The sequence below is a fragment of the Propithecus coquereli genome, unplaced genomic scaffold (assembly GCF_000956105.1).
Source record: "Propithecus coquereli isolate 6110/MARCELLA unplaced genomic scaffold, Pcoq_1.0 Scaffold120, whole genome shotgun sequence".
Taxonomy (NCBI): domain Eukaryota; kingdom Metazoa; phylum Chordata; class Mammalia; order Primates; family Indriidae; genus Propithecus; species Propithecus coquereli.
The window spans coordinates 4,277,271-4,290,366 of record NW_012136081.1 but is presented as its reverse complement, the minus strand read 5'-3'; the positions used below and the strand labels follow the sequence as shown (position 1 = coordinate 4,290,366).

Here is a 13,096-nt window from a genome sequence, read left to right as displayed (position 1 = left end):
AGCCCAGCCGCGACCTCCTACCCCCCGAAATTGTCCCCAAGGGTGGGGAGGGCCTGCCCAGTCCAGCTCTCGCAGATAGACTTGCAGGCGACGTGGCTGTGCTGTCAAATTCATCAAGATACAATTCACACGCCCTACAATTCACCTGCTCAAGGCGTACAATTCAGCGGATTGGTATTCGGTGTTGTGCGACCATCGCCACCATCTATTCCGGAACATTCGCATCATCCCAGAGGAACCCCGTGCCCATTGGCAGTCTCTCCCCATTTCCCCCAGCTCTCTCCAGCCCCTGGAAACTGCTGATCTACTCGCAGCCTCTAGGGATCTGCCAACCCGGACACTTCGTATAACGAACTCACGGGCTCGTGGCCTCTAGCGTCTGTCTGTCATAACAAACTTAGAGTCGCGTGCGCAGGCTTCTCCACGCTCTGACGCACGTCAGTCTTTCATTCTCTGCATCGCTGAGTGACAGTTCTTTGTGCGGCCACAGCACGTTTTATGTACCCATCCATCAGCGGATGGGCATTTGGGTTGTTTCCACGATGGGGTGACCGCGGGTGGTGCTGCTGTAAACACTCGTGTGCAGGTTTTGTGCGGATGTGTTTCCACTTCTCTTGGTACTTACCTGGGAGTGGAACTGCGGGTCACGTGTAACTCTGTTTTACATTTGGAAGAGCTGCCGGACTGTTTTCCAAAGTGGCTGCGTCACTGTGCCCACTTCTCGGTGCCCTGCCTGTTCTAGCCCCTCCTTGGGTGTCACGTAGGGTAGCAATGTAAGCACAGGCCCCTGCGAGACCTTGGAACCAGCCCTGACATGCCCCTTACTGGCTGTGTGACCTTAAGAAAATTGCTTAATCTCTCTCAGCCTCAGTTTTCTCATCTGCAAAATGTAAATAATGACAGAACGTAGCAGACACTGTGAGCGTGCCACCCATGCACGTGGGCCCCAGAGCTTCCTGTGACAAGCCCCTGGGTTTCTTTGTCCGAGGGAAGCAGGCCAGAGTTCAGGGAGTGTCCCCTGGAGCAGCCCTCAACCACAGAGAGACTTGAGTTGGTGGATAAACAGCTCAGGTGCCACCCCAGGTGGGTGGCTGGTGGGGGATAGCAGTGCCTGCACAGTTAACCAGGTAGTCACAGATTGTGTGGGGTTCTGTGAAAGAAAATAACAAGGCCCTGTGAGAAAATAATGAGAAGGGGACCAATTTGGGGGAGGGTGGTCATGGAAAGTCTCTCTGAGGATGTGACATCCTTAGGAGTAAAGATTGAGAAGGGGCAGCCTTCTCAATCTCTGAGTAGAGGGAAGATTGTCCTCAGCAGGCAGCATGTGCAAAGGTCCTGTGGCAGGAAGAGCTGGGGTGGACAGAGCAGTGTGTTTGGAGCATTGAAAGTGACGAGGGGTGAGGGCCTAGGGAGCAGGGAGTGGCTAGAACAGCATCCTGATGCAAAAAGGCGATTCTTTTGAAAAAACCACAAGGCTTGCTGTGTGATCAGATGCTTAGTCTGCCCTGCTGAGATAGGAAGAACTTCCAAATAGACTTGTTCTTGCACAGTGCCAGTTCACAGAGGGAAGAAGTCAGAGAGAAACAGGAAGAAAAAAGAACCCTGTCCTAAGAATCAAATGGGGGGGGCAGGTCTCCCCAGTCAGACCCCCTCCTTCACGTGTGCAGCCAGCATCCCCCACTGCTGGGGAGGGTGAGAGGCAGGGACTTTGGGATGGCCCCATCCTTTCCAGAGAGCCAGGGAGGTTCACCTCACTCGGCCTGGGCAGCCTTGCCCTGGCGAGGCGTCTCTGAGGCTGCAGGGTGTGGTGCGTGGGGGGGGCAAACTTGGAAGCCAGCCACCCTGACCAGCTGCCACCTTGTCCGTGGTGCCCATCCATCCTGGCACCAGCTCCCCGGGGGCCTAGTGGAGGTGGTAACCCCTGCGCTGGGGTTGACTGAGGACCGACCCCACGTCATTCTAGGTCGTGAGTCTAGAGAACACAGGAGGCTCGGAGAACGGTGCGCCCCGAGTCAGTGCTCAGTGAAGGGGAGTGAGGGTGCTCACTCTCCCCACGACTGTCTCCCGACGGCGGCCGGGACCGGCATGGGGACGTTGCCGCTGAAATCAGGGTGCCGCCAGCTGCGCGCCAGGCACCAGCGTCACTCCTGGCCTGTGTTAGTGCATTCGGCCTTTGCAACAGCTTTGTGCAGTGGGTGTCACTGTCGTCCCCGCTTTACGGAGGAGGAAACCGAGGCTTAGAGAGATTAGAGCGCCTGGCCTGGCCTCACCCCGACCTCTGTCTTCGTCCTCACGGGGTGTTCTCCCTGTGTGTGTGCATCTGTGTCCGAATTTCCCGTTCTCCTACGGACCCCTGTCAGATTGGATTGGGGCCCACCCTAATCCAGTGTGATCTCATTTTTTTTTTTTTTTTTTTTGAGACAGAGTCTCACTCTGTTGCCTGGGCTAGAGTGCCGTGGCGTCAGCCTAGCTCACAGCAACCTCAAACTGCTGGGCTCAAGCGATCCTCCTGTCTCAGCCTCCCGGTAGCTGGGACTACAGGCATGCGCCACCATGCCCGGCTACTTTTTTCTATATATTTTTAGTTGTCCGATTAATTTCTTTCTAATTTTAGTAGAGACGGGGTCTCGCTCTTGCTCAGGCTGGTTTCGAACTCCTGAGCTCAAACGATCCGCCCGGCTCGGCCTCCCAGAGTGCTAGGATTACAGGCGCGAGCCGCCGACCCGGCCCAGTGTGACCTCATCTTAACTAATCACATCTGCAATGACTCTGTCTCCAAATAAGGTCACATTCTGCGGCACCAGGGGCTAGGACTTCAACATAGCAATGTTGGGGAGGGGACGCAGTTCAACCTGTACCTCCCTCCTAAGGCACACCCGAAATAAGCTGCTTGGACTCCACAGGAGGGTCAAAGACTGACCCCAACGCAGCCTGACAGCTGCAGAAAATGTACATTCTCCTGCCGAATCTGTTTGAAATATTAACCGAGAGCCCTCCAGCTCCGTGTCACCCCACCTTTGTCAGGGACTGCCTGTCAATCCTGTGGCACAGAGTGCTGAGGCGGATGCACCGCCGCTCCCCCTTAAAACCGCATGCCCTGGACAAGTTTGCCCCACCAAGCCTCAGTTTCCGCATCTGTGAAATGGGAGTAACAGGAGCACCTGCCCCATCTCATGCTGGACAAATGAGAGAACCACAGCAGTGCCCGCACGAGTGCTGCTGCTCCTGCTGGCTGCCATGAGTGCGCGCTCCTGCGGGGGACGATTCCTGGGAATCTCACCTGCCTGGGGGCTGGGGAGCCTTGCCGAGTCTTTGCCAAGCTTTTCACACATGTTGCACATGTGCAGGGGTGGAGCCCGGCCTCCTCGTGTGGTCGGCCAATTGGTGTGGACCTTGGGCTCTCTGAGCCCGGCTGGGGCAGGGGGACAGACAGCCATGGTCCGCTGGGGCCCAGGCCAGGCCCTCGCCTGGATCCCTGCCCACACTGCCGGGCGCGGGGAGAGGCGAGTGCATTGCCCACGCCCTCTGGCTCTCACCTGGGCTCGCCCAGCAGACCCTGCCCTACAGCCGTTGTTGGGGAGCAGGTGCGGGGAGGCACCTGTCCAGGCAGACCAGTCCGAGCCTCACTTTCTTAGGCAAAGACAGGAGTGCTCGGGGCCCAGAGGCAGGGTGCAGGGACAAAAGAAGTAAGAGACCACAGTGCCTGACCTGACGCAGGTGCTCACAACTGTCCCCAGAGAAGCACGCAGCTTCGGAGGGAGGAGTTTTGGGGAGCTCTGGAACAAAGTAGACCTCCCTGCGTGTGCACACACACACACACACGCACACACGCACATATTCAGACATACCCAGGAATAAGACTCACTCATATAGGCATGTATGTACACACAGGCACACACAAACACATGGACACACACGCATGCGTGTACACGTGCACACACCGACAGGAACACGCATGTACCCACGTGCACACACACTCCCTCAGGAACGCACAAACCCCTCTTCCCGCGCACACACGCGGACGCACGCAGGCACAAGAATCCACACACGCGCACGTGCACGCATTAGCCTGCCGTTTCCATCCGCACAGACCATCTATTGGTCTCAAAAAATATTAACTTTCAAAAACCAGGGGATTAAAATACATCTTTAGCCCAATTTCTCAGAATACAATCTTCCATCCTAAAATGCACGTGATGCCAGCGATCTGGCACGGACTTTGCCATCATCCGAGCAGGTGCGTCCCGGGAAAAGCTGCAAGTGTTTCCTCAGCCTGCATCACAATCTATTAAATAACAAAGTAGATAAAATACTTTAATGTTTCAATTACACCAACCCCCACGCTGTGCCCTGCTGCTGGGGACTCCAGTCTGCTGGGGCGGGCACCTTGTTGGGGGAGGTCTTCCCCACGGTGGCGGGGGCTCCTTGCCAACATGCACCCGGGAGCGTCTTGCGTTCGCCACAGCCTGCTTCGAGCCCCGACGTGGGCTCCGCAGTTCCCGATTGACCTTCGTTTGAGAGCACCAGGAAGGGGGGCGGCGTGGGGGCCCCAGAAACTGCAGCCAACTCAGGAGCAGGACGGGGCCAGGGCCCGGGAGGAGAGTCGATGACGAAACCAGAGCTTCAGCGGGGACACTCGGGCCCTGGCTAGGCCACCCCAGCCGTGAGCCTGGAGCCCAGCCGCGGGGCTGGGGCACAGGAGGGCTTCGCGCCCCGGGGCCTCCCCGGCTGAGCGCCCCTGCCCGGGGGCCTGGCCTGGCCGCTGTGGAGCAGCCGCACCATCTCGTGGTCCTTGTGGTCCAGCACGCGGGGCAGGAACAGGCTGGACTTCTGCGTGCGGCGTGTCTTGAAGCCCCTGCGGGGCCGACCCTTGCCGTTCACAGACACGTACCACAGTCTCTCGGCGCTGGGCTGCCGCCGGGCCCCAGGCCCGCTGGGCACCGTCCGGTACAGCCGGGAGGCGTACGTGTTATAGCCCAGCTCGTGGATCCGCTCCACAAACTCGCACTCGGCGCTGTAGTGCTCCTGCGGGACAACACGCCATGGTCACTGGCCACGGGAGACAACGTGGCCTCCTTCCTGACACCTCCCTCCCCTCTGCTGCGGCTGCCGGCCCCAGCTGCCTGCACCTGCCAAACCCCTGGGGACTCCTGGTCCTCCACGCCTTTGCTCAGCCTGTGCCCTTCGCCCGGCGGGCCCTTCCTCCCGCGTGTGCCTGGTGAACTTGGCCTTCAGCTCCAACATCTGTCTCTCTCTCTGTCTCTCTAGGGTGTTTGCTGAGCACCTCCGAGGAGCCGGCTTCTCCTTGCTCCTCCTCTCTGGGCTCTGCCAGCCTCCGTCCCCGGCCTGAAGGCGCTGATGGTGGGGGCAGCACCTTGTAGGGACGTGTGGTGTTGTCTGTGGAGCAGAGACAGGGCCTGCCAACCCCAGTGCCCTGGCCGTCTGCCCGCTGGCCTGAAGGGTCCCTGTCCCACACATCGAAGGAGGTTACACACACAAAAGCCAGGAGCCCCGCATGAAGCATGAGCGCAACAAACATAGTAAACTGCCCTTGGGACGGTGCAGCCGCAGAGCTTCCCACATAAGCAAGAAATTCACTTTGTCATCGAGATTAATGGGGACCCTTGTCAGGCCTGGGGTAGGGGATGGGGATGATAGGTGGGTCCCTGCCCTCCCAAGCACACAGTGAAACTCTAAACTGGAGAAGCTGTCACCAACGTCCCCGAGGCCTGTGGGAGGTCCTCTCAGGGGCTGCCTTGCGGGGTGCCCCCAGTCCGTGGGTGCAGAAGGGGTGGGTATGCCTTAAGCAAACCCAGCTGAGGTTTCAGTCCCTGCTACACGCAGGTGGGAATGTCTAGGGCCACCTCCCCAGGGGGACCACCCACAGGAGCTTGTTCATCCCAACCAGAAAGGGCCGACCCCTCCCAAACTGTGCGAGGGGCACGGTGGGGTGCAGGGCAGGCAGAAGGGTCTCCTCCCTTCTGGGCACTGGCCGCGGGCCAAGAGCAGGAGACCCTCGCAGTCTGTCCCCACCTGGGCAGGGTGTCTCCAAGGGGTGAGGACGAGGAGCAGCTACTGAGTGGCCCAAAGAGGGTCACAGGCTGGCCAGGCCCAGCCCATGGCCTGAGCGGTGTCTGACCAGGCAGGGACCTCGGAAGCAAGATGTTTTAAGCACCAAATCCTTTTCCCAGTGACGTGGACGCCCACAGCAGGTAAGGATGGAAGCCACCTCTCTCCACAACCCCACCCCGCCCTGCTCGCCTGCCCCTCCACAGATGCCCCTGGCTCCCGGGGTCCCAGTATAGATGTCACTGCCCAAAATCATCTTCCACAGCTTACAGTTGGGGAAACTGAGGCCAGGCGAGGTGCCAGGCCCCAAATCACAGAGGGATAAGACACTGTTCTGACCTACACCTGACCCCTACATAGCGTGGGGCTCAGGGGCTGTCTGGGAATGGGCGGGTGGGCTCAGGGCAGACTTACCCCGGCCCCTCACACTGGGCATGCTATGTCCGGGTCTGGCTCCCACTCTGGACTCTGAGAAACTCAGGGGCAGCTCTGACGCTCCTCCCAGTCCCTGGATCCTGCAGGAGGTGCATCCTCCCAGGGCTGGGGAAGCCAGACGGTGGCTTCCTCTTTGCAGGGACACACAGGGGGTGGGGGGGTGGGAGGGGTTGGAGGACATGGGTCTGTGAGCCTCAAAGGGCCGGGGACCTAGGCCCTCCTGCGTTCAGATCACTTGCTGCACCTTATCGGGGCACCTGGGTGGCCAAGATGACCAGGGAGGAAGGTGTCAACTCAGGGGCCAGAGTCACAGGTCCAGGGCCACTACCATTGGGACTGACTGTGGCAACACTTCCTGACCCTACTGTCACACCCAGACCCTTTGTTTGACAAGTCCCTTCCCCAGGGCCACTTCCACCCATGGAGCATGAGGAGGAAGTGACTCAGAGATGCCTGGTTGACAAGGTGACTTTTGAAGCATCCTGGAGGGGGACGGGGTCAGTGGCAGCACAGGTGGAGGGGTGAGCGGCTGCGCAGGTTGTTTGGAGACCCAAAGAGGCTCAGTAGACCGGAGGGGCCGTGGGCTACAGAATGGGGGATGGAGACAAGGCACCTGGGCAATCATTCCTGGGTGGCTGCGAGTTCCCCGAGGCCATGACATGAGCAGATTTGCTATTTAGGAAGACCCTTCGACACATGCCTAGCAGAGTGGACACAAGGCAAGTGGCCAGGACGCTGATTGGTGAATGAAGGAATGAAGGCAAGATGGATGGGCGGATGGGAGGAAGGAAGGATAGGTGGATGAAGGATAGATGAATAGATGAATGGAAGGAAGAAAGGATAGGTGGATGGATGGGTGGGTGGATGGGAGGAAGGAAGGAAGGAGGGGAGGAAGGCTGGGGGGTGGATAAATAGATGGATGGAAGGAAGGAAGGAAGAAAAGACAGGTGGAAGCACAGATGGGGGGATGGAAGCGGGAGAGGCTGCAGGCCAGTAGCGGGTCCCAAGGCTGTTGCAATGGCGCGGGTGGGAAGTGACAAGAGCCTGCATTGTCAGGTGCTGGCCTTGAGAATGAGGCAGGGGAGGCGGGGTGTGTGGACCGAAGAGATCCAGGAGGCACAGTCCGAGGACTTGAGATGGGCCAAAGTTGGGGCAGACAGAGCAGGTGGGGTCTGCCGTGACCCCCCGGCTGACCTGGGCTATGGCGAGTGGCGGGTGGGGCGATGGCTAAGGTGGGGGGTCAGGGGAGCTTGGGGGTCCAGTGGGGCGTGCTGCCCTCCGCCTGGGGTCTCTGAGCCAGCAGGACTTCTCGGGGAGTGACTCTAATCAGGGAAGGTAGGTCAGGGCTGGAACCGGGGGTGTCAGGTGCAATGGTCGCTGCCACACAGCAGATGGGCTGGCCTGTGCCAGGTGAGACGTGGGCTGAGGGCAGAGCCCCGGGAACTCAGGCGACACAAGGCAGGGTGGGGGGACAGCACTCCCAGTGAGGTGGCAGCACTCGGGAGGAGGGCACCAGGTGGCAGGTGACAGGATTGGCCCCCAGGCTACCTTGCCTCCCAGGTCATCTGCAGGACAGTGAGACCTTCTCTGTTGGGTACTCTGGAAAGTTCCACACCGTCCAGCTAGACTGCCTGGCTACCCCTGAACTCATCCCCCCACCCCAGGGGGCCGAGAGCCTCTCTCTGTTTTCCCTCAAAGCCAGGGCCATAAGTTCTCAGGGGTGGAAGCCACAGGTGGGCTTAGAACCGTGGGACCTCTTAGGCCGTGCTTTGTTCTGTCCCCCGAAATCCTGGGCCCTGGGGGAAGAGATGGTAGAGGCGTTTGTCTTCGCCTCCTGAGCCAGGAAGTGCAGTCCCCAGTGGGGACCGAAGTCCTTTTCTGTGATCAGTAAGGCCCATTCCATCACCGAAGGCCAACGAGGCCTCCTCCCTGCGGCGTCCCTCTCCTCAGAGGAGAGGGGTGGGTGCGGGTGGTCTATTTCAGGGATACAAAGTCAGCCCCCCTCACACGCAGCAGGGACACAGGGGCCCTGGAGTCCAGAAAGCCCCGGCCCACCTCAAGGAAGACTCAGACCCGACCCCGGAAAAGGCCCCCTTCTTATAAACCATGACTGGCGCGGGAGACTCTGCAAGAAGGTACAGAGGACCTGGCACCGCAAGGGTCCTGCCCCAGATGCAGCTTCTAGCAGGCAGCCTCTGGGCCAGAGGAAACAAATGGTGCATTCCACCTTTTGCACTTCAGTTAGCAAAACAGCTGAAAATCTGTGATGAAATAATTGGCTTACAGGAGGGTTTGCCCACCTCAAAGAGGGGCAGGAAAATGTTGGTGTGTGTCCCTGGCAAGCACAACTGAATAGAGAAGTAACTGCAGGAAGAGGGGCCGAGGGCCGCGTCCTCAAGGTTGTGTGTGGATGGAAAACCTCCGTTGCCAGGGAGGGACAGCCGAATTGCATGCAGTAACTAGCTGGAGGCAGCAAATTTCCTGGTCACATGTATCTTACTCCACGTCTTCCTCGGCCCTGCCTCTTGCGGGGAGGGACACTGCCAATGCCCACAGAGTCACGGGACCCTTTTTGGTAACACGGAGGCCCAGGCGGTAGATAGACCAGGTTCCGAACCCAGGTTCAAGTCCCCCGTGTGCTGGGCCATGGGTCCCACTTCCCTTCCTCTCGGTTCCTTCCTAAGAACTGCCCGCTCTTGCCTTTCCACCCTGGGAGGAGCCGGCTGAGCCGAGCCCAGCTCCCTGCTACCCTCGCCCCCCAGAGATCTCTGGCCGAGCCAGGCAACACCTCACTTCCCCCCAGGCTGGCTTGGGTCCATTTATTTCACTGGAAATTTGAGGGACAATCTCTCCCGGGCTCTCAGCTACCCTCATGGAAGGATAATAGTGACGACAACAAGGTTTGAGGGAACGTTTTCTAATCCGGCACCGCTGGAGAACACAGGGCACATCTGACCCCAGCAAGCTCCTTCCTCCCCAGGGGCTGTGCTCCTAGTCACTCAAGCTGGGGCATCCTATAGCAGAAGCAGCCAAAAGAGCACTGGGTGTGGAGTCGCAGACCGGAGCTCTGGTCCCAGCTCAGATCCTGCACAGCTCTAGGGAAAGGATTCTACTGCCCACATTCCCTCTGTGCCCTGACGTCACGGTCCAGTGAGGCGGCTGGCCCACCAGTGCCTGCCCACATGAAAGACGGGACTCACCGAAGCGTAGAGCCGGCCCCTCTTGTTCATGGCCAGGTACCGCCCAGAGAAGAGCCCCCTGATGGCCACGATGCCCACCTCCACCGCCGTGATCTCCAGGATGCCTGGGAAGAGTCAGGAAGGCTCGTCACCGCCGCGGCCCCCCACACAACCACGGCTGAGCACCAGCTGGCCCCGCCCAGAGCCCTGCGGCTCAGGGGAGGCAAGGACCACACCCCCCCAACAGATAGGGGTACCGAAGGGGAGACATCGGGGATGTCTTCTCCAAAATGAGCCATTCAAACCTGGGAGGGAAATAATGCAATTAACATTTACACCCACGGACGCTGTGCCAGGCATGGCAGTCCTGCAAAACGTGTGGTCTCCCAACAACCTTGCGAGCTGGTGTCATCGTCTGAGAGACAAGCACGCAGAGTCTACTAAGGTTAAGTGACCAGCCCAGGAGCACAGCTGGAGTCTTAGTGGGAATTCAAACCTGGGCTTCAGACAGGGGAGGCTGAGCTCTCAAATTACACCGTGGGGACCGCAGGGCCCAGTCCCACTGGGGAGGGAGAGTGGCCCCTGATGACGTCAGTTGATAATCTAATTCTCCCGGCGCAGAGAGGGTGCCCCAATAGACCTGGAGGAGACAACTGCAGGGGCAGGGGGCCTGGAGGTACCAGATGTGGGGCAGAAAGCTCTGGAGCTCACAGAGGGAAGCTGGCGGGTCTCACCCACTGCTAGTGTAAGAAAGTTTAAGTCTCCCCTAAGTCCTTTCCTTTTTGACACAGTGCGCTGTTGGGGTGGAGGTGGGAGTTGCGACAAAGGCTCAGACGGGGCCATAGCCCCCCACAGCGGCCGAGGGGGATGGGGGTGACGGGGCCATAGCCCCCAACAGCGGCCAAGGGGGATGGGGGTGACGGCTTGTATCCTCTCCGGAGGGACCTCTCAGAGCGTGCGCCTGGCACCCAGGACGTTTGCGATCGATCGTCCGATCACCAATCACCGGATCAAACGCGGGTCCGCTGGAGCTTTTGCTCCAGCGCGCGGGGGATGCAAACCGCTGGCCTCTCGCGTCCCCCGACGCAGGCTGGGCGGACTCCGCTGTTCTGGCCTGGGGACCAGCGAAGCGCCAGTCTGGATGCAGGGCAGGGGCGGCTGCGGGCGCACACCCACCTCTACCTCGGGACAGCCCGCCCTGGTTGCACCAGGAAGTTTGAATGGCCTGCGAGGGGGAGCCTGGATTTGGAGAGAACTCGGGTGTCTCTGCAAGACGAGTCCTGTGCACCAGGACCCCTGGCAACAGCTGGTCCCCACCGTACGGCCCCCGCCCCGCCAGACGCCTTCGCAGGGCTTGGGCTTTCCTCGGGGAAGCTGCGGTTTCCCGCCGCCGCCGCCTGAATCGGCCGCATGCTTCCTGCGCCCCGGGCCGGAGCCAAGCGCGGCGGGTCGCAGCGGAGGAGCTCCGCGGCCCTGGCCACACTCCCACGCTCCCGACTGCGGTCCTTCTGGGCCCTGAGCTCCGCTCTTTTGCTTCCCACTGAGGGCTCAGCACGGGGCCCAGGTCTCTAAACCGTGGAGCCTAGTGGGCCTCCGGCGGCGCGCGCCGTCCTGGCTGCCAGCCCTGGATGCGGGGCGGGCTGTGCATCTACACCGAAGACCCAGGGGGACGCCCCTCTGCGCTCCTGAGCCGCATCCTGCAGCCCGCACCCAGCGGCGCTGCCCCCAACCCTTCCTGTAGCTCTGCGGCCCAGGGCGGGGGCGGGAGGGTGCAGATTCCAGCGCCAGGAAAGGCGTGTCCGTCGGTGGCGGTGGTGGCCGCGGCCCAGGGACTCAGCTGCGCCAGGGCAAACGTCCTCCGCGCAGAGGCGGTCGCACAGGGCTGCCCCCTGGGCGGCCGCGAGCGTGGAGGGCGGAGGGGATGGCGGGGCGTCCAGGGTTCGGTAGGAGGAGGAGAAGTCATCAAAATAATAAAGAGGATGATAAATGCCTTGTCCAGATCCTTTTCTCCGACAAATTCAAAGGGCTTAAACTTGTCAGCGCAGCCAAATGCAGCCAAGCCGGGAGCCTCGGGGTCGCCTACCTCGCGCCCTCTTGGACTACGGGTCCGGCCGGACAGCGGACTCTGACAGCTCGCCCCGACCGCGGGCAGCGGCCACCGGCGCCCTCTTTGGACGTGAGTCCCCTCCCCCACAGCTCTCAGCGGACCCCAGCGCGCATTCTTTTCCCGGAGGTGGAGAGAGATGAGCGGACGCTGGCTTCGCCCTCTGGCAGCGGGAGGCGGCCAGTCCTCCCGGACACCCTTGGCGCTCGCTGTCCCTTCCCCTGGGTCCGGGCCCCTCCAGGGCGCCGCCGCTCTCCCCCGCGGGACCCCGGGCACTCACTGTAGGCGCTGTTCTCCAGGCTGCCGTTGACGCGACCGCTCGGGTGCAGCTGGAGGTGGTATTTGGTGGCGCAGTAGAGCTTGCGGCGCCGGGGCGCCCCGCCGAGGTGTTCGTAGACGCCGCCGCGGCCGCCCGCATCGCGCCGAAGCCGCGCCCCGGGGCCCGCCGTGGGCCAGCCGGGCTCCAGCAGGCTGAGCAGCAGCAGCCAGATCAGGCCCATCGCGGCATCGCGCCCGCCCCGCGGCGGCGGCTGCAGGCGAGCGCGGCGCCCATGGAAGGGGCGGCAGCCGAGCTGCGCAAGGCGCTCAGCCGGCTCCCGCGCGTGGCGGTGCGGACTCCGGCTCCGCGAACAAGGGGGGAGGGGGGAGAGGGAGGAGGGGGAGAGAGAGGGAAAGAGAGAGGGGGCGAGAAAGAGGGGGGGAGAGAGAGAGGGAGAGAGAGATCCTTTAATGTTCACCCAGGAGCGGTGAAATTTCCGTTGCTGCGCAAAGCGCTGGAAGAAAGGACGATGCGGCAACAAAAGGCCGACGTGGTCCCCGGGCAGAGGCGCGGGAGGCGCGGGCGGGGCGGGAGGCCGGCGGGTGGGGAGCCCGCGGGGCACCGGGTTCGGGCCGGGCGTCGCCTGCGCACCTCGCCCCCGCGCACCGCCGTCGGGCCGCAGCTCCGCTCCGCAGCGCGCCCTGCGCCCCAGCACGCCCGCCCGGCTCTGAAAGGTCCCTTCCCCGCCCCTCGCCCGCCCCCTCCCCCAGACCAATTATGCCTCGGAAAATTATAGACCGAGGCCTTGAGGCGGCCGCCCCAGGCCCTGTCACCCCCTCCCGCCCCCCATCAATCCCCCTGCACAATGGGACCGCCGCCGATGACTGATGTCCGTGAAAACAACTTGCGGGGAAGTCGAGCTGACAAACGCCCATTAAAGGCGGCGCATAATGAAGGGGGCCGCGGAGGGCAGCGGAGGGGAGGGCCTGGGGCGCGGGCGCGCGTGGGGGACCCCGGGTTTGCGTCTGCGCCGGCGCTTCCTGCAGGAGC

The 13,096-nt window shown here is 61.5% G+C and overlaps 1 protein-coding gene across 1 annotated transcript; it reads right to left on the bottom strand.

The window, feature by feature from the left end:
- Nucleotides 1-4,647: 4,647 nt before the first annotated feature.
- Nucleotides 4,648-12,777, bottom strand: FGF3 (fibroblast growth factor 3). Its single transcript, XM_012664810.1, has 3 exons — nt 12,068-12,777; nt 9,705-9,808; nt 4,648-5,025 (listed from the first exon to the last, which is right to left on the bottom strand). The coding sequence occupies exons 1-3, from the start codon at nt 12,285-12,287 to the stop codon at nt 4,648-4,650; spliced, it is 702 nt and encodes a 233-aa protein (XP_012520264.1). The 5' UTR covers nt 12,288-12,777.
- Between the last annotated feature and the right edge of the window lie 319 nt (nt 12,778-13,096).

Coding starts and splice junctions, on each gene's coding strand:
- FGF3 (XM_012664810.1), bottom strand. CDS start 12,287: ATGGGCCTGATCTGGCTGCTGCTGCTCAGCCTGCTGGAGCCCGGCTGG. Junction 9,809..12,067: donor CCTGGAGAACAGCGCCTACA/GTGAGTGCCCGG, acceptor GACTCTTCCCAG/GCATCCTGGAGATCACGGCG. Junction 5,026..9,704: donor GGGGCCGGCTCTACGCTTCG/GTGAGTCCCGTC, acceptor GTTGTCCCGCAG/GAGCACTACAGCGCCGAGTG.